The following is a 27,456-nucleotide window of genomic DNA, read 5'->3' on the forward strand; positions in this document are numbered from 1 at the left end:
TTACGTAAAAGAGAAGGCGCTCAAAAACCAAGTCGCATGCAGTTTTTTTTTTTGTTTTTTTGGGGGGGGAGGGAGTAGAATATTTTCCGTTTTGTTGTCCAATTCGTGGTTTATCCCATGAATATAGTAATCGTATTAATGCAGTCTTAAAATCAGAAAGACAAAACAACCAAACACGACTTTTTTTTAAAACAAGATAATGAAAGACAGTAATTAAATGACTGTTAATATCTAAGTTGGCTGGTCTATTTCTTAATTAAAACTTCAGTTTTACCATAATGGTCAGATAAAAGAGCTGTCCTCTTTCACTTCATGTTTTTTGCAATCCTTGTTTTTGACCCTGTCGTCCTCACATTGCAGCCACCCCATAAGCACCTGCAGAACGGCGTGATCCGTGGCTATCAGGTGGGCTTCAGGGAGTACAGTCCGGGCGGGAGCCACCAGTTTACCATCATCAGTGTGGACACCACGGGAGATACAACGGAGAGCATTGTGCTCGACAACCTGAAGAAGTTCACCCAGTACAGTGTGGTGGTGCAGGCTGCCAACAGGGCAGGGACAGGGCCGTCCTCCCAGCAGGTGGTCATCAAAACCCTGGAGGACGGTAAGCAGGGGGAGGCATGTCCATTTATTATCACTATTTTTAATATTATAACATTGTAACTTTAGTTCTTGTCCAAATAGTAACCAGCCTGGCATCTGCAAAAAAAAAAAAAAAAAAAAAAAAACAACAACAGGAGAATATGTTTAGACATATAATAGGATAATATTATGAGGAGGTTTTCCATTAAACGCCTCATCGGTTAATATAAAACCAATGGTCAGAGTGGTAGCCAGTGCGAGGAAGCCCATAATTAAGTTTTATTATCGGTTTGTTGCATTTAACTAGCGATAACGCTGGTGGAGGAGGTGACGGAGCGAAGCCTAGACAACACCTGCATTGATGGCTCCGCAGAAAATGAGATGAAAACAGCCTCGTAAAAATACCCCTTGAAATATGAGTCCATTGCCATATCAAAGTATTTTTTTTCATTTCACTCATCCCTTTACAATATACATTTATAATATATAATATATAATAATATGACATCAAATCCACATTTAATCTACTGACAATAAGCCGCTGTCAACTAATCTAAATTAACATTACTCTACAGCCAAGTGCGACCTCCAATGAGCTGTTTATGATTGAAATACTACCATCTAGTGGAATTTTTATTTCAGCCATTTCTCCTTAGCAATCGCTTCTTCTCCAGAGCTGCAGGGTATTGGGAGCTGAGGTTACACCCCAATCATTCAAAGGAAGAGGGTTTTTGGGTTTGCATCTATGTCCAAACGCAAGTAGAATACATTAGTAATGTCATTTGGATGATTTTTAAAATTTATTTTTGTTTATTTAAATTTACATCTATTTTATTTATGGATTGATTTTTTTTAATCTGACTTTTTCCCTTTTTCCAAAATGCTGCGTTCATATTTTTACTGAGTAATATAACCATTTAACATTTATTTTATCAAAAAATGCCTGGAAGCCAGTTTCTGCATTTTTAAACCGAGTTATGTGTGCGACAGCATTATACTTATGGATCAACCAGAGCAGGAAATATACATATGCCTGTATAATTAATTAATAAATATCTAATAAAGAATTAATTAAGCATTCAAATTATAGGAATATATAAATGTATAATATTTATATAATTTATATAATAGTTTATAAAAACAAATAATAATAAATCAAACATGTTTTAAATTATTTTTCTGAAATTATACGTTTTTCCCAATTAAGCACTTAAATATACAAACAATAATACAAACAATACAACATTTCTTTTAACAGAGAAAAGAAGTCTGGAAGCCATTTTGACAACAGGTTATTTTTGCAACTATTAAACTTATGGATCAACCAGACCAGGAAAAATATGTAATTGTAATTAATCATAGATAATAGTTCTAGAAATTATAATTTATGTAATAATTTTAAAAAAAAGGGTTGAATTGATTTTTTTTCTTAAATCTCACTTCATTTTTTCCAAAATTGAGCACTCTTTCTGTTTTTTATTGAACAATATAACTATTTAACATTTCTGTTAACAAAGTCTGCATTTTGACACCAGTTTATGTTTGTGACAATGTTCAACAATGAAGTTATGGATCAATCCAGGGTGGGAATGAATTAATATTTGTATATATTATTTGCTGTTTTTAACTTTTTGGACATCTGACCTTCTCTTTTTGCTGACCAATGAACCATTTCAATTTCCAGTAAAAAAAAGCAAAACAAATACAAAACCTTATTTTCTTTTATTTTCTTCCAAAAATATAAACAAAACAAAACAAATTAGACATTATACCCGAGCCAAGTCATGCATCGGAAAATATGTCTTTGGCTCATATTATTGCAAAGTGATAGGATAGCATGCCTAGACATTTGATGCTATTACTCCGATTAAAGCATCGGACACATTTATTTTGGTTTTAGTGCCGTCTCGGCCACCTGAGAGTGTCTTGGCTGTGGCCAAGTCTCCAGAGGTCATCTCTCTCTCCTGGATGCCGCTGCCTCGAGAATCTCTAAATGGAAACCTGCAGGGTTACAGGGTCATCTACTGGGCCAATCTGCCTGATGGAGGTACTCTATTATCATGCATTTACTCACTGACAGATAACTGAGGTCTGCACGCCAGTAATTTCATCCAATTAGATTATTGGGTTTTCTCTGGTAGCTGCTGTCTTTCGTGATTTATCCACAAGGGAGAGCTGTGGTATCATAATCCTGCAATTTGATGATTTTGTGCATTGTATGGCTGGTCAACCTCATGAGATGAATTTCTTTAAGTTGGAAGCCATGATAACATTATTCCTGAAAAATAATCAAAGGCATTTTTTTCTCCCTCTTTCGTTGCATTTTTAATAAATCTTGCACTTTCGGCTCAGAACTGGGAGAGATCAAAAATGTGACCACGGGCCAGCCGTCCATGGAGCTGGATGGTTTGGAGAAATACACCAACTACAGCATCCAGGTCTTGGCCTTCACTAATGCGGGAGACGGCGTCCGCAGTGAGCAGATCTATGTGCGCACGAAAGAGGATGGTACGGGCTATCTATCTATCCATCCATCTATCTATCTATCTATCTATCTATCTATCTATCTATCTATCTATCTATCTATCTATCTATCTATCTATCTATCTATCTATCTATCTATCTATCCATCCATCCATCCATCCATCCATCCATCCATCCATCCATCCATCCATCCATCCATCCATCCATCTATCTATCTATCTATCTATCTATCTATCTATCTATCTATCTATCTATCTATCTATCTATCTATCTATCTATATAAATATATAAATCAAAGGTGTCAAACTCAGGCCCGTGGGCCAAATTTGGCCCGCACTGTAATAATATGACTATTAATGACTATTAGAGCTGGCTCGCCGGTATAGTCTACAATGCATGTACCACTAATTCTACGAATCCCAGAATTTTCTGCTGCTGTTTTGGCACAAAAATCACAACAGGACCCATAAACGCCAATAGTCCCAGCGACCTTATGCTAATACTGGCGGCCTACTACTTAGGCAGAAAACAGGATTTTGCATGTGTGCAATATTAAGTCATATATTGTCTAGTATTAAGCTGTGCTTGTTCCATATTTAGTTTTTAAGCAAAACTTGTTTGAGTCCATATGAAAGGGTTCATTGTTATGTCTGGAGTAAGATTCTTTTCAATAAATATCAGTGTTGGCCCGCGACTTTGTTCCAGTTTTGAATTTTGGTGTATTTGAGTTAAACACCTCTGATCTAAATTATCTAAGTAAGAGTCAGTGTGTGTTATGGATGTGTCCTGAAACCTTACCGCCTCTCCTCCAGTCCCCGGGCCGCCAGCAGGGGTGAAAGCCGCGGCCTCCAGCAGCACCGTGGTGTTCGTTTCCTGGCTTCCACCGCTCAAGCTTAACGGCATCATCAGGAAATACATCGTCTTCTGCTCTAACCTGCATCCGATGGTAATAGTGTTTTTATACCACAAAGCTCTCATTGGTTCTAATCAAATCGCACTTATTTACAGAGAGAAGACTTATCAGATAAAACTCAACATGGGGATATAAATCAGATCAATGCTGAGTGCGGCACGTACTGATATCAAAGCACCGGCCGTTTGTGCTTCTCAGTGATACATTAACCCTTTCTGCCCCGTGGGTTTACAGGTGATGAGCGAATTCGAGGCGTCCCCAGACGCATATTTCTATAGGATCCCAAATTTGGCCCGAAACAGACAGTACAGCATCTGGGTTGTGGCTGTGACAGCTGCTGGCCATGGCAATAACAGCGAAAAGATCACGGTGGAGCCTCTGGCCAAAGGTACAGCATATTTGTTTTGTTATTTTGATATCTATTTGTTTTTGCAGGGAAGGCCCGATTAACTTTGCAATGATAGTATCGACAGTTTTGAGTTATCTGTAAAAGGAATGGCACAATCCAATCAATGATGAGTTGGGCTTTTTTTTTTTTTTTCAAGAAACTCCATATTGTTTGTGTTTCCTTTTGTACAGTGATCATTGTAACTGAAATATATTTTATTACTGGTCTTTTCAGCCCCAGCTAGAATCTTAACCTTCAACGGAACGGTGACCACTCCTTGGATGAAAGATATTGTCTTGCCGTGCAAAGCCGTTGGAGATCCTCCCCCAGCCATCAAGTGGCTCAAGGGAAAGTAAGGTCATGAGCACTCCAAACATGCCTTAACAGTTTTATTAAAATTTTCCAGAATTATTTCAGTGAATTAAAATTTAAGATTAAAGAAGTAAGCACAGATCTGGTCCAATGCTACATAGTCGATAACTAACTCTGCTAGTTATAGAAAAAGCATCTTGCAGACTACCCGGGCAACTATTCTGATGTTTTGCACACGTCTGAATTGAGATAATGTTCAAATTAGAGTGCAACCTCAGCCCACAAATGCCCCTAATCACAATTTGTGAACAAATTTTTAATCAAACCGCACAAAAACCATCAATGCAGGAACACAAAAACAAACAAACTCATGGGCTTTCCACCATTTGACGTTGTAGCGTACTGGCAGTTTATATCATTGTTGCGTTCTGCTCTTTATACAGTTTTTAGCATTCCATTAACCAACATTATGGCTCCCAAAAAAGTGAAAAGTGCTAGTGATAATGGTGATAAGAAGCCTAAGTGTATCACAGTCCATCTGAAGATGGAAATAATGGCTAAAGGAGACACTGGTGTTCGTGTTACTCATCTCGCCAAGCACTTCGACACGGCTAATCGACCATCTGCACAATGCTGAAGAACAAACATTCGCTAAAGGCGGTTGATGTGGCTTAAGAAGTGACTATGTCAACAAAGTTTTAAAAAAAGTATGTTTTTAGAGGAAGGAAATTAATCCGGTTTTCGAACATTTCAGTGCCCAAACGTGGTCGAAGAACAAATTAAATTCGTAGGCTGAGGTGCCACTAAACATATGCATTTAATCACTGATAAATAACATATATATATAAGTAAATACAAGGGTGCGTCTGATTCAGAAATAGAGGTCATGTATACACCCTATAATTAAGTATTAATTAAGTATTTGTTCACACTGGTTGGATTTACCATTACAAGCGAACAGCACATATTTCATCATTTCTTAATCACTGTCTGCCATTTCTGTCTTTCTCCAGCACAAACGGGACTCCTACTCCTGTCCTGGTTGATGGTAGACGTAGTGTCCATAGTAACGGTAGCTTCATTGTCCGCACCGTAAAAGCAGAAGATTCTGGAAACTACAGCTGTGTTGCCAGCAACAACTGGGGTTCCGATGAGATAACGCTAAATCTCCAGGTTCAAGGCAAGTGGTCATACCCTATTCAGAATTACTTTATTGGTTTTTCAGGTTCTTTTTCGAGAAATATGTGAACAGTTATACAGGAAAGAGGTTTCATTGTAACCTGTGACTTTGCTGTGAGTTTTGAGATGTGATGTCCAATGAAATTCAGTTGTCATCTGCAATTAATGGCCATAAAATCCCACGATTCTAATACAATTGCGGTCATAAACCAAAATAAAACAAAATAATATACGATAAAGCAAAAGGAAATAGAAATTATATAAATAATAATAGTTATCATTATTATTATTTCCACTATTATTATGACTAATTAAATAACTAACCGTTAAGTAACTACTACTTCTTCTACTAATAACAATAATAATATTGCTAATAATAATAATGTTATTATTCATATTATATTATTGGTAAAATAACAATTCTAATTATTATTACTGTCATAATTGCTCTATTTTGTAATAAGAATAAGGATGCATTGATAATTATTATTATTACATTTATTATCAATATTACTTTTTAATCTTAACAGTGTTTGATAAGATTGGAAAGAAGCAAATGACTAATCTTACATTAATGCATAATATTATACTGCATACTTATACCACAAAATTATCCTTTCTAACAACGCTAAAAATTTATATTCACAAAAGAGCAAAACATATTCAGGAATGTATAGTTTATATTCAACTCAACTTTCCAATCCACAGTTCCTCCTGACCAGCCACGTCTCACGGTTACAAAGACAACCACCACATCAATCACGTTGTCATGGATACCAGGAGACAACGGCGGGAGCTCCATCAGAGGTAAGCAAACAAGAGGACAGGAAGAAAATCTGAAGCAGAAGAGGGTTTTATTTTAATAGTATTTTGTGACACCTCCTGCATGACCTGACCAGGTGGCACAGAGGACATCTATGCAGCCTCCTATAAATGTCATCTTCTCCTTCTTACTTATTCTGAGCGTCACCATCCTTGTTTTCATTTTCCATTTATCCGGCAGTGGGGTCGAAACATGGATTAAAACACCATAAGGATGATTAGGTGTCTTGAAGTGGAAGATTAAATCGCTCCGTCTTAAAGGAAGTACAATCTCGGGAAGGCTACTCGTGGTGATTTATCACTGCTTTTAATTAGCGGGCCATGCTCTACGGAGTCGCGCTCACTAAAAACTCTATCCATGATACCTTGGAGATGATATTTGTTTTGGCTTTTGGCTGCAAAACTATCCGTCACCTCAATGCACACACACATGCTTGTATTTTGTCTATTTTTAGCCTTGCTTGCAGCATGCTCAAGGGATGACATTGTTTATTATTCTCACTCTCCTAACATTTACAGTGATGCTCAGACTGCACGGACTCCTAATTTTTTCCTGCCGATTGGCTGATATGTCACCTCCTGCTCTGTTTGTTTGAAATATTCAAATTTAATAGACACCAATAACTTTAAACCCCTCCCCAGGATATATCCTGCAGTACTCGGAAGACAACAGCGAGCAGTGGGGAAGTTTTCCCATCAGCCCCAGTGAGCGATCATACCGTCTGGAGAACCTAAAGTGTGGCACCTGGTACAAATTCACCCTGACGGCCCAGAATGCAGTCGGACCAGGGCGCATCAGTGAGATCATTGAAGCTAAAACTCATGGGAAAGGTAGGCAGATACCTGGGAACAGTGTTTGTCAATATGTCGGTTGTATTGCTATTTTCAACTTTTGATTTAAAAGGTTCAACAGCCCAAGACCCACATTGCTCAAGACTTAGGTTTGAATCTAATATTAAGGTTGTACACAACATGACTGTGACCAAATTCAGTATCTGGCCATTGAGACCAGTTGTCGGTCTTTTAACAAAAAATTTGGATGCCGTGATCTGATATTCAATTAATTTAAATGAACAATGATTCAAAGTAATTGCTTTTGGGATTCATTTCTTGAGGGGGTGCGCCTAAATTTTGACAACATAAGATATTATTGTCATACCATTTTTAGATATATTATTTTCCTACCTAAGAACACTTTTGAAAAACATCCATTTGACTGTTTTCCCAGAACCACAATTTGCCAAAGAACATGAAATCTTCACCAGCGTCAATTCCACGAGGGCCAGTCTCAACCTGGTTGGCTGGAACAATGGAGGCTGTCCAATCACTTCTTTTATACTTGAGTACCGAGCAGTGGAGTCAGCCACCTGGACCACGGCCCAACGCACATCGCTGACCAAAAGCTACATCCTGTATGACTTGCAAGAGGCGACCTGGTACGAGCTGCAGATGAAGGTCACCAACAGCGCTGGCTCGGCGGAAAAGAGGGTCACCTTTGCAACTCTCAATGCTGATGGAAGTGAGTTTGGGCTTGGATATGCAAAATGTTGATGGAATGGATGCAACAACAGCATCTGATCCAATTTTTTTTTCATTTACTGAGCGCACACTCAGTCGTCATCATGGACTGATTGTGCGCTTCAGTTGTTGAACCTGAAATGACATCAACAAATATTTTGGGCATATTGCACAATTAACTTACAAACTTGCAATGATGCAAACTTACAGTATTCATTATTTTACGAGATTAGAGAAAACCACCAAAGTCAAGTCAGATTATACTAAAAATACTAATAATAACAGTAGCACTAACTTTTACATGGTTTTAGCTTATATAATACATTTTAATCCAAGGACTTGCTTTAACAAAGGACATAAGCGCAGACAGGATTGGAAGAGTTTGAGGGATGGGAGTAGTGCGTCATGGGATATCACTTTGTAGAGTACCCTGTTGAGCCGCATTTTGTGATAACAGTGCATTTTGTAATAAACATCCAAAATGTAAAACTTTTTCATTTCATTTTGTAATAAAGCCGCATTTTGTAATAAACTGCCCAAACGCATTTTGCAATAAATTTCGCCGCATTATGTAATAAGTTATTGCATATTGAGAAGATTATTACAAAATGCACTTGCAACTTTTTTTATTTTCTAGGAAATGTAATAACATGGTGCATTATGTAATAACAATTCTAAAGCATAAGTTTGTTAATTGTATTCTATTTTACTTAAAAGTAATTGCAAAAGCTAGGCCTATTATTAGTATCACTGTATTAGCCTAGCAGCAGTACTTAGCAATTACTATCAGTGCACTATTCAAAGGTTGCATTAACAGAGAATATTCTATAAATTCCATGTTATTACATTTCCTAGAGAATAAAAAAGTTGCAAGTGCATTTTGTAATAATCTTCTCAAAATGTAATAACTTATTACATAATGCGGCAAAATTTATTACAAAATGCGTTGGGGCAGTTTATTACAAAATGCGGCAGTTTATTACAAAATGCAGCTTTATTACAAAATGAAATGAAAAAGTTATTACATTTTGGACGTTTATTACAAAATGCACCATTATTACAAAATGCGGCTCAACATACCCCAATAGCAGCATGACTAGCTACGTTAAAAAAAAGAAAGAAGGTTTTAGGCCTATTCTTGAGCAAAGAGAGGGTGATGGCCCCCTGGATTGTGATTGGAAGATGGAAGAAGTTTGGTCAATGCTCAGCCCTCTAGTGTAGTTTTGTTGCCAATAACGTGCACTCTATGATCTATGATCTTTGAGGGGTCACTCAAAGACCTACACTTATATCAAAACGAAACTAGAGATAGGATATCTATATGAAATGAGAACAGAAATGAGAACAGACACATGTATCTTTATATTAACCAACTGTAGGTTAATTAGAGACAGTAGGTTTATTAGAGACCTTAAATTGCCCAAATGTGTGAGTACAGAATTATTGTATGTCTACAAATGTGGCCCTGTGACCAAGACGACCCCGAGTGTAGGAAAAGCAATATAGATAATAAATGAATATGTTTTTATAAAAAGTCTATCATTAGGTCAATTAAACAATGACAAATTGTAGTTGTCAGGAGCGGCACTGCCTCCATTAAAGAACAATATGCGCTTCGGGGTTATTTATAAGTTAGGCTGTTTTGTCAGCTTTTGAACACTCTGACACGTATTCTGTTCTTCTACTGAGTTAGACAGCGGGGACGGTATTCAGATTTTATTGTTTAGCTTTACTTGCTGGCGGCTACAGATTGTGTCAGTCATGTACAAAGAAAGTGTATAAGCTTAAAAAGACAGATAGAAGGTGGTGAGAGCTCGGTGTTTCTCTCCAGACTATTCATTAATTTCCTCTGAAGGCTTTTGCTGAGAAGTGTAAGCTGTCCGTCAGGATGTTTTATCTGAGCGGTTGTTCTTTTCTGTGTGCACGCATGTGTGTGTGTGTGTGTGTGCGTGTGGGCAAACATGTTTTCGTAGACCGCTCTGTCAGCTTGACAGCAGTTCTCCAGCTTAGCTCAGCTGCTGACAGCAGCTCAGGAGACCATCAGCCCACTTTCACTCCCTTGCAAACTTGGAACCTGGCCTCGTTCAGCTAAAGAGGTTTTATTGTTATTTAGGAGAAACATGTGCCTTTGCTGAAAGCATATTAGAAGGCGGAGCTGGAGAGCAGAACCTTTGAGAAAAGGTCAGATTGATTCAATATGCAATCCATATAACAACTATATAATCAGTTAACTACATGGAAATTTGATTTTCCATTCATACTCCTAGTTTCTGTAGTTGAACTTGTACATCTGAATATTTTTTCTAATGTGATTCTAAAGATGCCCGGCTCACGTGATTGAATTTGCTGTTAATTTGCATATATTTCTTATGAATCAGCTCCATTTCTTGCAACTCTCTTCAGAAAAATAAATAAATCAGAAAATTATTTTTTCAGCAGGGTTTTTGACAGAACAACCCAAAAATATGAAATTGAAATGAACTTGAGGCCATAAAAATTATTTGTTGACTCAATAAAACATGTAGTAATACAACATTAGCCAAAACCAAAAACAGAGGGGAATGATATCTGAAATAAAATCTGAAATAAAACATTTATAATGGCAGATTTAACAAAAGCACCTGGTTCGCTGGAGTGGCGATTGCAAAATGTCAACAGAATTTTTTCTAAAAAGATAGGTATTTGCATTTAGCATCAGGTAACAAATAATCTTCATTTCATTTGAGGAGTTAATTCCTGATGTAAAGTCTAAATCTGTATTTTTCCCCTCTCCTCTCCAAAGGTACTATACCTCCCCTTCTGAAAACAGGAGACCCCATCTCAGACAACATTTCAGGCAGCGGGGGACTAAAAATGGTGGTGACGATCACGTCAGTGCTGGTGGTGGCCGTCCTGGTTTTTATCATGCTCATGGTGCTAAAAAGGAGAAGGCGGGAGCAAAGGCTCAAAAGACTCAGAGGTGGGTTTTTTGATCCGTCTGAACTTTGTGTGAATTTCATCTCACTCATTTCTAATTCATTGCTGAAGAGAGTGGGTCATATAGTTGCACCCTTTTCAATGTTATGCTCTTTATGCTCATTATGATGTTTGCAGATGACATTGTGTTTTGTAGATGTTTGCAGATGACATTGTGATATGTAGTGAGAGCAGGGAGCGGGTGAGGGAACAACTAGAGAGGAGGTGGTATGCCCTGGAAAAGAGGGGATGAAGGTTTTCTGCAGCAAGACAGAATATGTGTGTGAGCGAGAGGGACCCAAGTGGAACGGTGAGGCTACAAGGGATGGAGATAAAGAAGGTAAAGAAGTACTTTGGGTCAACAGTCCAGAGAAATTTACTAGGTGTAAAAGAAGAAACTTGTTCAAGCAGGTTGGAACAGCAGGAGAAAAGAGTCAGGCGTGATAAAGGACTATCAGCCAGAAATAAAGGAAAGGTGTAGAAGAACGTGGTGAGACTAGCGATGCTGTATGGTTTAGAGACAGTGGCACTGAGGAAAAGACAGGAAGCAGAGGGTGGCAAGTATGAGGATGTTGAGATTCTCTTTAGGATTGTCGAGGATGGATTGAATCAGGAATGAGTCCATCAGAGGGACAGCATATGTTAGATGTCTTGGAGATAAAGTCAGACTGAGGTGGTTTTGACATGTACTGAGGAGAAATAGCGAATATATTGGTAGAAGGATGCTGAGGTTGGAACAGAGAGGCAGGAGGCCCAGAGGAAGACCGAAGAGAAGATTTAAGGGTGGAATGAAAGAGGACATGAAATTAGAGGATGCAGAGAATCGGGCCAGATGGAGGAGGCTTGATTTGCTGTGGTGACCCCTGAAGGGAGCAGTCTAAAGAATATCTTACACTCGGCATTTAAGTGACTCCCCTCTGAAAAGGCAACCTTTGTCCCCAGAGCCGTCCAACTCCTCAATTCGCAGCAACCCTGCAACCCCCTCATCGCCATACCAGCCCCCCCACCCCTTCCGAGTGCAACTGCGATCATGATGTATTTATTTTATAAATGCAGAATGAGCTTACTTATACTTTATACAATTCTGTACAGTAATATTTAAATATCTATTTATTTATTTATTTATTTATTTTAATTGTTGATCTTCACAATTTGATACTGCTACTCCATGTGCCCGCAAGGTGCCCCTCGGGGACATATAAAGCTTTTTCTGATTCTGATTCTTATTCTGATGCCTGTGTGCAAATACAGGACTGTCTCAGAAAATAAGAATATTGTGATAAAGTTCTTTATCTTCTGCAATGCAATTACAAAAAGAAAAATGTCATACATTCTGGACTCATTACAAATCAACTGAAATATTGCAAGCCTTTTATTATTTTAATATTGCTGATTATGGCTTACATCTTAAGAAAACTCAAAAATCCTATCTCAAAATATTAGAGTATCATGAAAAAGTAATTTTTGGTTTTTGAATTGCATTACAGAAGATAAAGAACTTTATCACAAAATTCTAATTTTCTGAGACAGTCCTGTACAGTATGACTTACAAACAAAGACAATAGAAATCAGTACCGCTGCATACTTTCTATAGCAGTGCACACGAGCCAGACTTAGACAAAGATGTTTACCTTTGCACCGAAAACCTCAGTGTCTCATACACAAACTCCAACCGCCGTATTCTTCTGGTATTAACCTGCTCTTTGCTGATATCGCAGATGCCAAGAGCCTGGCAGAGATGCTGATGAGGTACGTACACTTAATTTCAATGAAAGCTTTGCTGCTTTCCTCCATTTTAGCAGGAAATAGAAGGCGATGCAGCTCCACACAGTCATTAAAGTTTTAATATATTGCAAACAGTATTGGCAGCCCATTTTGATTTACTTAGTTACTTATCAACTTGAAATAAAACCGATTAACATTGCCAGCCCATAATGATAACTCACACACATGCTTTTTTTACATATTTTTTTAGTAAGAACACACGGACGGCAGACACGGTAAATAAACAGCAGCAGACTTTAAGGATGCACATTGACATTCCCAGAGCGCAGCTCCTTATCGAGGAGAGGGACACCATGGAGACAATCGGTAAGACGCATTAAACAAGACCATCATATGTAATTTTTCTCGTGTCTCTGTTTTTTTTAATTGCTTTGACCCCAACTTACCTCTATTTTTCGGGTTATTTGCCTCTCATCCAGATGACCGGTCCACCGTGTTGTTGACAGACAATGACTTTGGAGAGACAAACAAACAAAAATCATCCACAGTCACACACACCGTCCACTACCAGTCGCTGTCCCAGGCCACCGGGCCCCTGGTGGACGTGTCAGATGCCAGGCCAGGAACCAGTGAGTCCCACCACCGTTAGTGCTCAACATTTATTTCTTTTACCATTAACATCATCTCAATGCTGTTTAGCTTATATTAAAATGCTAACACTGCCAAGACTGGTTTGGAAAGTAGCTATGTGGCTTCAGCTAACATGTATCTACTGTCAGTCAGCACCCACAAATCTCATGCTACTGTTGGTCTTATAGTACCTGCATTTACTCCTGTGATATATGCATAGCATTACTACTTAAGTAGGACACAGTACTACTTGCCGTGTTTTCCGGACTATAAGTTGCTCTGGAGTATAAGTCGCACCAGCCAAAAAATGCATAATGAAGAAGAAAAAAACAAATAAAAGTCGCACTGGACTATAAGTTGCATCTTGGGGGGGCAGGATTTATTTGATAAAATCAGACGCCAAGAACAGCCATTCAAGTTACAGAGTAATGTTCAAGCAGACGTGTCAACGATGACGATTTGCAGGTTATACCTGATCTTTGTTAGAACAATTATAGCAATTAAGCAACTGCAGCTCCACTTAATCTTCTCCGCCTCATCGCTCTCTCCTCCCAACCCGTCCCCTCACTCTATCGTCCCAAAACACATTCACAGTCAGCCTGAATATTTATTGAAACAGTTGATGTTTAAATTTAAAATTTCCGTGGTACAGGAGTAATAGGAGTGGCAGATACTAGCACTCAAGCCAAGAGCCCACTCTCGTGGTTGTTAGTATGCAAATAACGAACATGTGAAATTATCGTAGCTATTTAAATGTATAAGTCGCACCTGAGTATAAATGGCAGGACCAGCCAAACCACAAAAAAAAGTGCGACTTATAGTCCGAAAAAATACACAATAGGAAGGTCTTGGAAGGACACAGCCAATCAGCTCATGACAAGAGTTCCTTCCAGACACGGCTTCAACTGATCATTATCAACTAGTAGACTGGACCTGAATGTGCATAAGGGAAAAGCACACTCATTTAAATGACTAACTGAAATAAATGCATGGTCAGATATCAAATATCTGACCATGTTGAAATGTTTGCAGACAACATTTTTTCGCATTGTCCGTATGTAGAATTGACATACAAAGAAAGAAATTATTGAAATTGAGAGTATAAAAAAAAGAAAAAGTCTCATATCATGACCTGCAACCATATTATATTGAAAAATTACCCTATGCCAAAACAGAAGCTACACTGTTGTACCGTTGCTCTAAATGAACCTTTAGATCCAACTGCCAGACGCACTGCCAAAGCTGGTCCTGCAGCGGCACGAAGCCGCTATGCCAGTCAGTGGACACTAAACAGGCCACACCCGACCAGCTCCACCCACACCCTGACCACTGACTGGAGACTCCCCACACCACGTGCCACGGGATCTGTTGACAAGGAAAGCGACAGCTACAGTGTCAGCCCTTCGCAGGATACAGGTGGGTCACCAGTGCAGGTATTCATTGGTGTCCTTGTTCATGTTTTCACAGGATGAGTGCTGAGTGTGTAATCTGTAAGGAACTCGAGACCGAAGGATGGGAAGATAAATATTACTGAGAATAAGAAATAGTAATTTGTGAAGGTTCTCAGTCATCCAGGTCATGGGGAATTCTTGTCAAAATCTTCTTGTCATGGAAACTGGACTGCAATTTCTTCACTCGAGGTCATTTCACCCCTCATCTGAGAGGCTTCTTCAATTCTGGATTTTGACAAGAATTCACCGTCACCTGGATGACACAGAACTTCCACAGACATTTCGCTGCACAATTTAGGATGATCACCCTTAGGTTTTCTAATTAATAAATCATAATTTATTATCTCAACAATAACAGTTCAGGATTCAGGCACTTTGGTAGGAAGTGTTTGGAGGTATTTCTTTATTTGCCATGTCACCTTATGGAAAAGGCAGCCGAGGTTAGCGCTTCCACCTCATAGCAATGAGGCCTCCAATTCACAGATCCAATAACCTGCCGGAGGTTCAGTGGAGACCCTTAATAGCCCAGACGTGTGCATGACAGGGTGAATTGTTGTATGTCCCTAAATGTAGCCTTATGACCAGACCGGCGTCCAGTCTAGGGTGAACCCCGTCTCCTGCACAATTACAGCTGGGATAGTCTACAGCAACTCTGTCATCCGAAGTACAGGATAGGCCAGATGTGGGCATTTTACGGCCCATGGGCCACATCCGGCCCGTTTTGCTTTTTTATCCGGCCGGCCAAACTATTTTCTTTGAATATTTAAATAAGAATTTTCAATCAATATTGAATTGGGAAACTCCTTTTTTTTTCCTTTTGTTTATTTGTATGGATGATTACATACAAAATAATGTCAGTGCATTTATATGATCATTCATGATTTTAAAGTTGAAATAAAATGCCCCCCAAAAAAGTATTTAAATTGCAAATGTCATTTTGTTCAATTTACATGATACCTAGTTGGCCCACGCATAGAATTTAGATAAGAAATGTGGCCCGCCAGCCAAAATAATTGCCCACCACTGGGATAGGCGGTATAGATAATGAGTGAATTAATGAACCACCAAGTAGCTAAACCTTCTAGGATGTGTGTTCCAAAATGCCAACAAATAAAAGTAGACAATGTATATAAAGCTAAATCTCTATCCTTGGTTTATCTGTTATTTCTGATTTCATTTAACACAATACTGTTTCTGCATGCATCACGACCACCCTCTTACTACTAGATCGTGCACGGAGTAGCATGGTCTCAACAGAGAGTGCGTCCTCCACCTATGAGGAGCTCGCCCGAGCCTATGAACACGCCAAGATGGAAGAACAACTCCGCCACGCCAAGTTCACCATCACCGAATGCTTCATCTCCGACACCTCGTCCGAACAGATGACAGCGGGGACCAATGATTACACCGACAGCCTGACGTCCAGCACGCCCTCTGAATCGGGCATCTGCCGCTTCACCGCTTCACCACCCAAACCTCAGGATGTCAGCCGGGTCATGAACATGGCTGTGCCCAAGGCACACAGACCTGGTGAGGAAATCAACTTTTTTTGTTTTATTTCTCGTGATTTTTTTACAGAAGACATGATTCCAGGAAGCTATCTTCACTTATCTAGAGCACCGCATTGTTAAGCTGGCAAACCACCTAACAGCGGGTGCCGTTTGGGATATTTCATGAGTTGTAAGCTTTAGCACCATCTGGTGTTCCAAATCTTTACTCAAAGTGCAACAGCTGATGAAGTAAAACTCCACACAAGATGCCTTTGTGTCCAAATTGAAAAAATACATACACTGTATGAAATATAATATCTCATCAGATGCAAAATCATGTCATCCTTCACTTGTCAAGTCCAATCAAGTCAGACTTTATTTGTATGACGCTGAATCACAACACAGGTGTCTGATGACTCCTCACATGCAAAGCAGGTCTGTGGACAGAAACTCAAGATTCTCTCCTGAGAGCAGTCACTTGGCGACGGCGGCAAGGAAACGCTGCCTTTTTACCGATGTAGAAATTTGGGACACATCCCAAAACAATGCAGGCAGCCTTCTGTCTCAACAGATAGATAGACAGAGGAGGGTAAGAGGGTGGGGAGGGACAGTGACAAATGATCTCATACTACTAATTGTGGTTGATAATTACATGAAAAAAGCTAACGCGATACAATAACAATAAGAAATAACAACGGTGAACGCCTGGGAGGTATGATGGGTTCGATGAACCTGGGAACCTGGGAAATGAGAGTGTCCAATGACATGAGGTAACTATCAAACACTTAAGAAGATAAATAAGTGCAGACAGGATAGGAAGCTTTGGAATATGAGAAGTACATCATGGGATATGCCTCAGAGATGAAGATGCTAAGGTTCTCTTTGGGAGTGACCAGGATGGATAGGATTGGGAATGAGTCTATCAGACTTACAGCACATGTTAGATGTTTTGGAGAGAAGATAAGAGAAGCCAGACTGAGATGGTTCGGTCATGTACAGAGGAGGGATAGTGAATTTATTGGTAGACAGATGCTGGAATCGGAGCTGCTGGGCAGGAGGTCTCGAGGAAGACCAAAGAGAAGATTTATAGACGTAGTGAGAGAGGATATGAAGATAGTTGGTGTGAGACAGGAGGATATAGAGAATAGGGTTGGATGGAGAAAGTTGATTCCCCCTGAAGGGAAAAGCCGAAAGGAGAAGAAGAAGAAGAAGAAGAAGAAGAAGAAGATCATGGGCTATACCTCAGCAGTGTAAACCTATGGCAACCTAACTAGGGGCTAACCTAGCGCTAATTAAATAGAAAGGATAAGAGATCAGAGGTTGGAAATGCATCACTAATTTTTTTGGGAAAGAAATTATTACAATCTATGGACCAGTTTACTCTATACAGGGATGATAGTCCTAATAGTTTCACTTTGCTAATCTGACATATTAGCTTTTCAAAGCTCTCAGATAAGCTGTAAGGGATGCCCTTGCTGAGGGCCACCGGTGTCAATTCCTGTTACGATCCAGCCTTGACAAGGTTTCAATCCATGGGATGAGTTTTTTTTTTTTTCTTTCTTCTTCCTCATCTGACTCATCTTAATTTCCGTACTTCTCATTAAATCAGCGTTGATTTCGAAGGTTACCCTGTAATAAAGCTTTTCTTTGCACCGGCAGTAGGAGGACACTGCTGCACTGTGTCCGTCCACTCGTGGATTTTACAGTTTTACCTTACATGACCCCCAGCTCTGTCATGGCAGCTCTTCAGATCCGTTACAGTCTGGCACTGCGACCTGGAAGGAGCTGATCGTACGCGGGGGCTTAGACATGCAAATAACACCCTTGTCCTTGACTCATGTTCACATTCACAATTTATTCCAAATGGTGTGTGTGTGTGTGTGTGTGCGTGTACCTGTGTGTGTGCACGTCTGAGCTGAGGATATCACACTCTCTCTACAGTAACACATTAATAGTCTAGCCGCGTTTTGCTTATATTACATTTACACACAGTGTTCTCATTTACGAACAATTTACATCTTGATTACTTTTCAATTACATTTCTAATGAGCCAGAAACTGCATGGTGTGCATTTTTGTCCATTAATACTCACAGCCATTAATCATCGGTTAGGGGCGTATAAAACAAGTTTTTTCATGTTACATATATTTGTATGCTCTATTCCAGGGGTGCCTACACTTTATCGGCCTGTGAGCTACTTTTCAAATGACCATGTGAAAATGATCTACCTCCACTAAAAATGCTGAATATATATTTATTTATGTATCTACTGAATATACTATTTGTGGATCTTGCATAACTGAATGAACCCTTATGGCACACTACAACAGAGTACTTTTTTGGTAAATACCTTATTCTGATGACTTGAATGGAGTCAGCAACAGAGTTGAAGTTAGCAGTGAGAAAAATGACTTCTGTCCTGACAGCTGGGATTTTAGTTCCTTCACCTTTCTCCTTCTCAGCTCACTTTTCGGAGGGAAGTCGGTGTCGTAGTTTTTATGAACGCTCTGAAAATGTTGCTCCACAGGTTTCTTTTTTCGGTATAGCAATGGCAGACTGGCAGATGAGATAAACGCACTTTGAAAATGACATAGTAAAAAAAAAGTCCACGTCAGATTCTGTATGGAAGTGATACGTTTTACTCTTTTTACTTGGTCCAGCTCCCCTGCTAATTGTTATACCCATAAGTTTAGAAGACATAAATTGGAGGCTAACTCGCTAGCTTGCTAGAACACGCCGTTATTTGCACATGCCCAGTGACACCTGTGTCAGAAAAGGTCAGATTGGACAGTCCGACTGTCTGTCAAGTGACACATTTCATAGTGAGGACATCTACTGTTTAATGCCATGCGATCTACCAACACTACCTTTGCGATCGACCGGTAGATTGCGATCAACGTATTGGGCACACCTGCTCGATTCTATTGTTTATTATGACTGAAAATCGTCTTTTCCTTCAGGGGGTCGCTTAGGCAACCGTCTAACCATATGCTCTGCATCTTGTCCTCTCAAGCCAGCGAACTTCATGTCCTCTCCTTCCATCCTTTAACCTCTTTTTCGGTCCTCCTTCAGGCTTCCTGCCTGGCAGGCTCAACCTCAGCATCCATCTACTGCTTTATCTCTCGTCTCCCCGCATCCAAAGTTGTTGAATTTTGAATCAAATTCTCTCAGATAGAATCCAGTCTGCTATGTCAGGCATGATGGACTGTCTGAAAGCTGGCAGGAACATTCTGAGTCAGTTAACGCAGCAAATGTTGTTATTGACTCCAGTCACTTTTTAAAAGATAACATGAAGGGCTTGATTTTTACCTGTCAAAGGAGGAGAGCAGGGGTCTTATCACTCCTCCTCCTCCTCCTCCTCACTTCTCACTTGCGCCTGCTACTAATGCTGGGCTTCCACTTTACGACGAAAAATGTAAGACTAAAGATTTTGAAAAGACCAATGTAAAACTATCTACTCACACCAGGTCACATCTTAAGTCTAGTTTTTATAGTCCTAAGGCTTTTATCTCAGAGTAAAGACTGCGTTTCTCACATCTTCAGACTTTGCAAAGATTTTGAAAAGACTTGTGGAAAAAAATCTGCGTAATGTTTTCATCTGGTATTTGCAGAGCCTCGGCTATTTCTGTTAAATAATCAGAATCCGAAACTTTTTTTGTTCTTGGGGGGGGGGGGGGCAATTGCAGGGCAGAAGGGAAAGCACAGAAACCTAGAGCAGATCAACATCTATAAATATATTAAATAAATATGAAATAAAAATTTGATAAAGTAACTCCATTATCATCACTTTTCCTTCTCCACTCAGTCGTGATACGTTTGAGAGTTGACCTCACACAAGATATTGTTGTAAGCCCTGAGACAAGGAAAAGACTGAGCTACGACTGAGCTAAGACTTAAAACTACCACCTCACACTTAAAGCATGAGATGACGGGACGCTGCAACTCCACTAAGACTGCTCTACAACTCTTAACAGCCAGTTTTAAGTTTGCGACCGAAAAACTGTAAGTTGTAAGCCCGGCATTGGTAAAGAATGGAAAAATTTCTTACCCAACAAATGAGGAATATTTTTGGAGTATTGGATGTAAGTAAGCTGCTTTGGGACTTATAGGTTTGACTTTTTTATCACATCTTTTTTTTTTCGATTAGGGTCATGGGTTAGGATAGAGTTTGCGTGGGTTTGATGATGAGATGGCTATTCAGGCAGGGTTCATGAAAGTCCTCTCAAAAGGAGGACAAATGTTTTTGTGTGAGTGTGTGTATGGGTGTGTGTGTGTATGTGTATGTGTGTGTGTGTGTGTGTGTGTGTGTGTGTGTGTGTGTGTGAGTGTGTGTGTGTGTGTGTGTGTGTGTGTGTGTGTGTGTGTGTGTGTGTGTGTGTGTGTTGTGTGTGTGTGTGTGTGTGTGTGTGTCTGAACCCAATGATATGAGAGAGACCTTAAGGGGATTTCATGATTAGGACACTGAATTACAGATAGTATCAGTGTGTACAATGAAAATTATTTTTCATTGTCTATGAACACAGCCACATTGTTATATATTTTTATATGTTGAAAATCGATCTGACTTTGATATTTTGTGTGTGTTTGTGTGTCTTGACCCAATGAAATCGGAAAGAGATCAGAAGGGGTTTTCATGATTTGATTGGATATAGACTAATAGATTCACTATTATAATATAGGCTCTGTGTGTGTGTTTATGTGTGTGTGTTTGTCTGAACCCAATGATATTAAAGGTTGGAAGGGATTTTCATGATTAAACTGATAGATTCACTTCTTTGAGAAGTGTTCGTGTACGTGTACATTGGTGTACATGTGTGTCTGTGTGTATGTGTGTGTGTGCAAGCATGCATGTCAAGGTGCTTGCATACAAACCATCAGATCTGCAGTTCACATTTCAGGCCTCATTATGTTTCTGGTGGGCCATGAGTGTCGTGTTGCCGGGTCAGCGGGGAAAGAGGGCAACCGGAGGTTGACTGCCAACCTAATCTCCAGCTATTCATTCAGGACAAAACAGCGCTTTACTGCCACATTAGAGACCAATCACTGTCAGCCTCTCAGGTCACTGTGGTTGGTGTACCGCCAGGCGCCGGTGTCAGCTTCGGCTCCAGCTGCCGGGGGAATTAGCGGAGGCATAACAAGCCCTGCAGCCGGTTGCTTAAAGAAGACATAATAGTAACTATTAATGAGATGCAGGTAAGTTTATTACAAAATTCTGCGCCATTATGACAAAGATGCAGAGTGGGGCTGAAAAGCAATTTTTTTTTTCAATTTTAAATTTTTGCAATCACAGAGGAAACATAACATGCATATGTATATATATATATATATATATGTATATACACACACACACCTGGGTATATATGTTATGTTTCCTTTGTGATTGCAAAAATTAAAAATTGAAAAAAAATTGCTCCTGCAATATGATCAGGGGGGCAATTTCTGCAATGATGACCAAGGTGACTCAATAAATTGGTAAATTAACAGGTGACAAGACAATTTACATTTGTCTTGTCAAAATTACATAGCAATACCATTTGTAACCAATGGGGGCTGAGATAAACACAAGCATGTTCCCTCTAGCCAAGTAAATTACGAGGAAGTTACATCAAGGTACATCACTAATAGTCCCGCGTTCATTGTGAGGGTTACTTTCCAGAACCAAACACGATAAATGAAAATCTACAAAGTAGCTACCATATTTTATGTGTAATTATTTATACATATTTTAAAGCCTGATGACCCCACACTCTTATGAACCGTTCCCACGCTGTTATCAATATTTCCCATGCTCTTATTAGCACTTCCTATATAATTCACACAAACACAACACCGCACAGTAGTATGAGCAGCGATGGTACATCATGTTAATTGGACAAGGCAAGATGCTTAAGGTATGCTATGCGCAGGAGAATGATGCTTAGCGTCACTGAGCCCAGGATACAGAACACCATGCTCTGGTTGGTTGCCACTCTAGAAAATGCTGATATTGCCATAAGAATAATTCAAATAATAAATGTATAAAATTACATTAATACTGCATATACAGGGTAGAATCCACATATCTGCGGTATTACCAGCAATATAAAATCACATCAAAAGAGGACCAGCAATATGGCTAAAGACTATTGTGGATCGAGGCGCTTCCCTTCCTTGGCCTGAGCAGGTTACGCCATGACAAAAGCACGTATGTGGAAGCTCATCGTGAACCCATTGAAGTGGCTGGTTTAGGGAAAAAAAAAAGATTTCACCTGAGAGTCTATGATTCCAACCTGACCTGCCCCCAAAAAGGGGTGGAGTTCCCCACAGAGTGGCACTGCACACTGATTGGACATTACATTCAGAGGCAGCTTCAATGGCCAGAACGGCTATAACAGATGTGAATTAAAAAATTCCCTAATTTCCCGCGATTTGGTGGTACTTCACCCAAATAGCCCTTATGAATTAATCGACCCTGATGTCTAAAAATGATGCTGTATGAACATATATATATATATATATATATATATATATATATATATATATACCATTAGACAGAAATTTTTCGTCAGATCCTAGCTGAATAAAGGGCAGCCTTCTGTCTTGACTGATTTGGGTGGAAAGTGAGAGAGCAAGAGAGAGAGCAGGATTAGTTCGCTTTGAAATAAAACAGCACCAGACAATAGCAGCAACAGATAGTACCTAGAAAAAAAACCAATTAAAATCAAATTAATTAAAAAAAAAAGTTAATAATAAATTGTCCATTCGTGTGGCATCCTCACATCACTGAAACCCACATCAAGTACAGGGGCTGTAATAACGTTGACATTTCTGTTTTCTTTACAGTCAGATTTCATCACATTTTATTGGAATGCAGAAATGTATGTGTGTTTGTGTCTAAATTTCACATAAAAATTCCCCCAAAAAAATAGAACGCAATATTGAGACACCTGCCGCAGCAGTGCAGCAAACAAAACATAACGTTTTTCCTTTATTTATTTGTGCATGAAATGCCGTTACTTTGATTTCCAAACTTCATCAAGTCTTAATTGATGAAACCACTCCTGCTTGCCGTCCATCATTGCCGCGTTTTTTGTTTTGATCAAGGGAAGTTCAAAGAATGAATGGATGGATGGATGGATGGATGGATGGATGGATGGATGGATGGATGGGTGGGTGGGTGGGTGGATGGATGGATGGATGGATGGATGGATGGATGGATGGATGGATGGATGGATGGATGGATGGATGGATGGATGGATGGATGGATGGATGGATGGATGGATGGGAGATTGGACCATTTAATAGTATGTGAACATTGGACTTGATTCCCCTCTTCTGCCTTACGGGCAAACCAAGTATTTTGTAGTTCATTGACTGTTTTTTTCTGTATTTTACAAGTGCAATGTGGTAGGAAACAAAGTTGCAAAGTTAATTAAGGTTTATAATATTATATCTTGATCATATCCCGCTCCTGTCATATGTGATGCCATATGTGACACACTCAGGTGAAACAACTCGTGCAATAACTGAATCCATATGTACAATAACGCTTACGACATGTGAAAAAAAATGTATTTATATGTGTTATAACTCAAACCAACATGGGCAATACTGAAACTATACATGCAATAAGTCATATAAACATGTGCAATAACTGGAACTATATTTGCAAAAACTCATAAAAACATGTGCGATAACTGAAACTCTATAAAACTGTGCCTTATCTCACAATTTACTTATACTGCATCAGTATATATTTCTTACACATATCCTATTTTTGTGTATGTATACTTTAAAGTATATCTCTATTCGGGTGTAAATAAACGTACATACATGCTAAGCTGATGTGTGCACGTGCTGTGTGGCATAGACCAAAAGAATTTGTATTCTTTTTACGCTTTACATCAGTGGTCCCCAAACTACAGCCCGGGGGCCGAATACGGCCCGCCGACACATTTTTCCCGGCCCCTGAACAATACCAGAGATGAATTATGATTTCTTTTTTCATTCTGGCCACGTAATCGTGACTTGTACATGCAAAGTACGTAACATTCTATTCCCCCTTTCTGCAATTTGTGCCTTATCTGAAACCCCTCCCTCAAAAAAAAAATCCTGGACACACCCCTGTTAAATAACACGGAATAATGGCGAAAAGATAAGGTAAGAGAAAAATAGATTCAGAATGCGAGGTATTTTACCTGCAGTGGACAAAGGATTATGTTTTTGTTCAATTCAAAGAAAAGGCTGTTTGTCTCATCTGTCAAGAGATGAGGGTTAATTTTTGGTTATGTGTGGCTTTCCGGAAAAACAAAAAATGTTGACGTTTCGACACTTCTGTGATCGTCACATTTTCTTCTTGTAAACTGGCCCGGCCCCCATCAGAGAATGGAAAAGTTCTTTGGCCCTCGCAGGAAAAAGTTTGGGGACCCCTGATTTACAGGATCCCTATTTATCTCATTGCACTCAAATTTCGTTGTGCGGTTGTACAATGACAATAACGCTTCTTCTATTCTATTCTGTCAGGAGGGGAGCTGGTCCACTTGCCACCTTACCTCCGTATGGACTTCCTTTTAAATCGCGGCGTGCCCCTTGCAGCCCGTGGTGGCGGGGTGAGCAGCAGCAGCGGCAGCAGCAGCAGCGGCGGAGGAGGAGGCGGGGGCGCGGGAGTCGGAGGAGGTGGCACCGGAGCGACGGGAGAAACCAGAGTAGGCGGAGGTGCTGGAGGAGGTGGAGGAGGAGCGATGGGCCAGACCTGCCTTGAGCCCCAGAGGAGCCGCACCCTAAAAAGGCCCCCTCCTATGGAGCCCACCCCAATGGAGGTGCCGTCTCCCAGGGAGGTGCAGCAGTGGCAGCCGGGAACTGCTTCCACACTCCCCCACAGGGATGCCCGGGAGAGGGGAGAGGCCAGAGGCGAGGTCCGGGCGGAGGTCCCCTCGACGGGGGACCTGGCCCAAGCACAGGCTGCCAAACTCAGCACCTCCCAGGAGTCCCTGCTGGACTCCAGAGGACACCTGAAACAAAGCAACAACCCATATGCCAAGTCTTACACTCTGGTATAACACTGGCTGCGGCCGGACACGCGATGGACAGAAGACCCTCGACAGGCACAGGACGGAGAGATTTCCACAACAGAAATTGTTGTATATAGAGCCATTTCTGTTATGCGTCTGAAGTGGATGCTTTTCTTTGAGTCTGTCTTTCTTTCTCTCTTTTTTCCTCTTTTCTTACTTTTCCTCTCTCGCTCCTCTCTGTTGCTTTCTCACATTTCGATCTCTTGCGCTCTTTGGGTGATTCTTTTTTTTTATTTGTTCTCTCCCTCACAGCTATTATTTTCTACTCGAGTATTCTTTTATTCAGAAGTGATGACATATGAGGATTGCCAAAATGATTTATTTAAAAATTGAGAAAGAGAAAAAAAATACTATTGAATTTATATCGAGGACAATTATAGTCATTATTACTACTATTATTATTATATAAAAAAAAAGAAAATATCTAAAAACAAAAAGGATAAGGGTGGGAGACTCTGGAGCACCCAGCAGGAGAACTTTGCTTTCTTAATTTATTTTCATTTTATTGTTGAAGTGTGATAAAATCTATTACTGAGCAACTGAGGAGAGTTTGAGCACTATGAAGGGAAAGAGTAATGCCGGACTCGACCGCCAATGCCGACCAATCGTAATATTTATCGACCTTTTCTGATGACTGCATGGCGACTGATCAAATGACAATTAATAGGAATGGCTGGAAATCCAGAAAAAAAAGAGAGAATTTTTTTGTCACACTATGAAATTATACAATGTGAATATATATAAAAAGATCACTTTTATTTGTGGATATTATGGGGAAAATTATTTGGTTAATAAAGTCCTTAGTCATGTTTGCACACATCTGACTTTGCTTTATGTGCTCGGAGTCCCAAATCCTTAGTTGTTGCTGTCTCTCTCCTCCAAATCACAAATGAATCGCTTCTGTGATGAGGGTCGACTCGGGATATTGCTTTGTTATACAGTGTAATAAAGCATTCTGGCAGCAAGCCTTGGACATGAACATGTTTCAGTTTGAGACTATGGCGGTGCTGCGACAGCCCTTTATACATCTGGTAAATTCCAATGGGACAAATTATGTCTGAAAACTATTTTTTACAGCCCTTTAGTTTAGCTCGTTTAGTTTCCCAAGGCGGTAATTGCTTTTTTTTTTTGTAATATTTGATTAAAAAAAAAAAGATAAATACACAACTCCAAGGTTCTCTTCCCAAGACAAACATAAAAAAAAAAACAGAAACTGGTATCAATTCGTAATTTATATGAGATTTTGCGAAACCAAGAGCCACAGATCCCGCTCATCTCCGGTTTGATCAACAGATGGTGCTGTGCAGTCGGCGTATGTGATGTTCCCATCGCTAGCGAAATTGAAAAATTGAAGTTTTCAGCAACCCCCAGAAAAAAATGCTTCGGTGACAGGCAGGAGAGAGGGAGAGAGAGAGATGTCAAGGGCGACCCGGGGAGTCTGCTCCGGTGTGTACCTGCCATTTTCTTGTGCACGCCACCCCGAAGCCACCTGAATTATTCATACAGGAGCTGACACCAGGTCCCATATCAGGTTCAGACTGTCACCCTAAACCCTACGGCGCCTGAGAATGTGGATGTGGGGGGGGGGGTTGGCCCGTTGCACATGGTCACATTTGTTACCTACACCCCAACAGGCCCCGTAATAATCTACAGGCAAATCGCCGTCTGAAAAGGATGTCCGGTGTCCAACCTTCTTCTGCAGAGGTTTGCCACGCGTTGCATCCGCCAGGCAAACTTTCATCCGCTCGCTATGAATGAATGATTCCCAGCCGACGGCCCTATCAGGGATTACATTTGCTGCAGATGAATCATGATCACCGCAGTTTTTTTCTGCTCACTAGTGTGTGACGCCGTAATGAAGATAGATGGCCCACCTGCACTCTGAGAATACTTTATGATTCTGTAGTTGCCCTCATACATTAGTAAAAGAAGAAAAGAAAAAAGAAAAAGGAAAGCA

General features: G+C 40.0%; 1 protein-coding gene across 4 annotated transcripts in view; it reads left to right on the forward strand.

The window, feature by feature from the left end:
* The window catches only part of dscamb (Down syndrome cell adhesion molecule b), a 152,261-nt gene extending 125,802 nt beyond the window's left edge, over window positions 1-26,459 (forward strand). Inside the window, exons 17-33 of one of the 4 annotated variants that reach the window (XM_086164083.1) lie at window positions 361-604; window positions 2,483-2,629; window positions 2,935-3,090; window positions 3,879-4,018; window positions 4,214-4,367; window positions 4,602-4,719; window positions 5,693-5,859; window positions 6,567-6,665; window positions 7,323-7,511; window positions 7,909-8,199; window positions 10,981-11,157; window positions 12,872-12,902; window positions 13,129-13,244; window positions 13,358-13,522; window positions 14,724-14,924; window positions 16,187-16,489; window positions 24,952-26,459. In XM_086164083.1, the coding sequence (XP_086020209.1) occupies window positions 361-604; window positions 2,483-2,629; window positions 2,935-3,090; window positions 3,879-4,018; window positions 4,214-4,367; window positions 4,602-4,719; window positions 5,693-5,859; window positions 6,567-6,665; window positions 7,323-7,511; window positions 7,909-8,199; window positions 10,981-11,157; window positions 12,872-12,902; window positions 13,129-13,244; window positions 13,358-13,522; window positions 14,724-14,924; window positions 16,187-16,489; window positions 24,952-25,487 (3,234 nt within the window). In that variant the 3' untranslated portion in view covers window positions 25,488-26,459. The remainder of the gene's footprint in view (window positions 1-360; window positions 605-2,482; window positions 2,630-2,934; window positions 3,091-3,878; window positions 4,019-4,213; window positions 4,368-4,601; window positions 4,720-5,692; window positions 5,860-6,566; window positions 6,666-7,322; window positions 7,512-7,908; window positions 8,200-10,980; window positions 11,158-12,871; window positions 12,903-13,128; window positions 13,245-13,357; window positions 13,523-14,723; window positions 14,925-16,186; window positions 16,490-24,951) is intronic. The other 3 variants (XM_086164085.1, XM_086164084.1, XM_086164086.1) reach the window with 3 other exon arrangements.
* The last annotated feature ends 997 nt before the right edge of the window (window positions 26,460-27,456 follow it).

This window comes from Fistularia commersonii, chromosome 18 (assembly GCF_037954325.1).
Source record: "Fistularia commersonii isolate RoL2024-O1a breed Wild chromosome 18, RoL_Fcom_v1.0, whole genome shotgun sequence".
Lineage (NCBI taxonomy): Eukaryota > Metazoa > Chordata > Actinopteri > Syngnathiformes > Fistulariidae > Fistularia > Fistularia commersonii.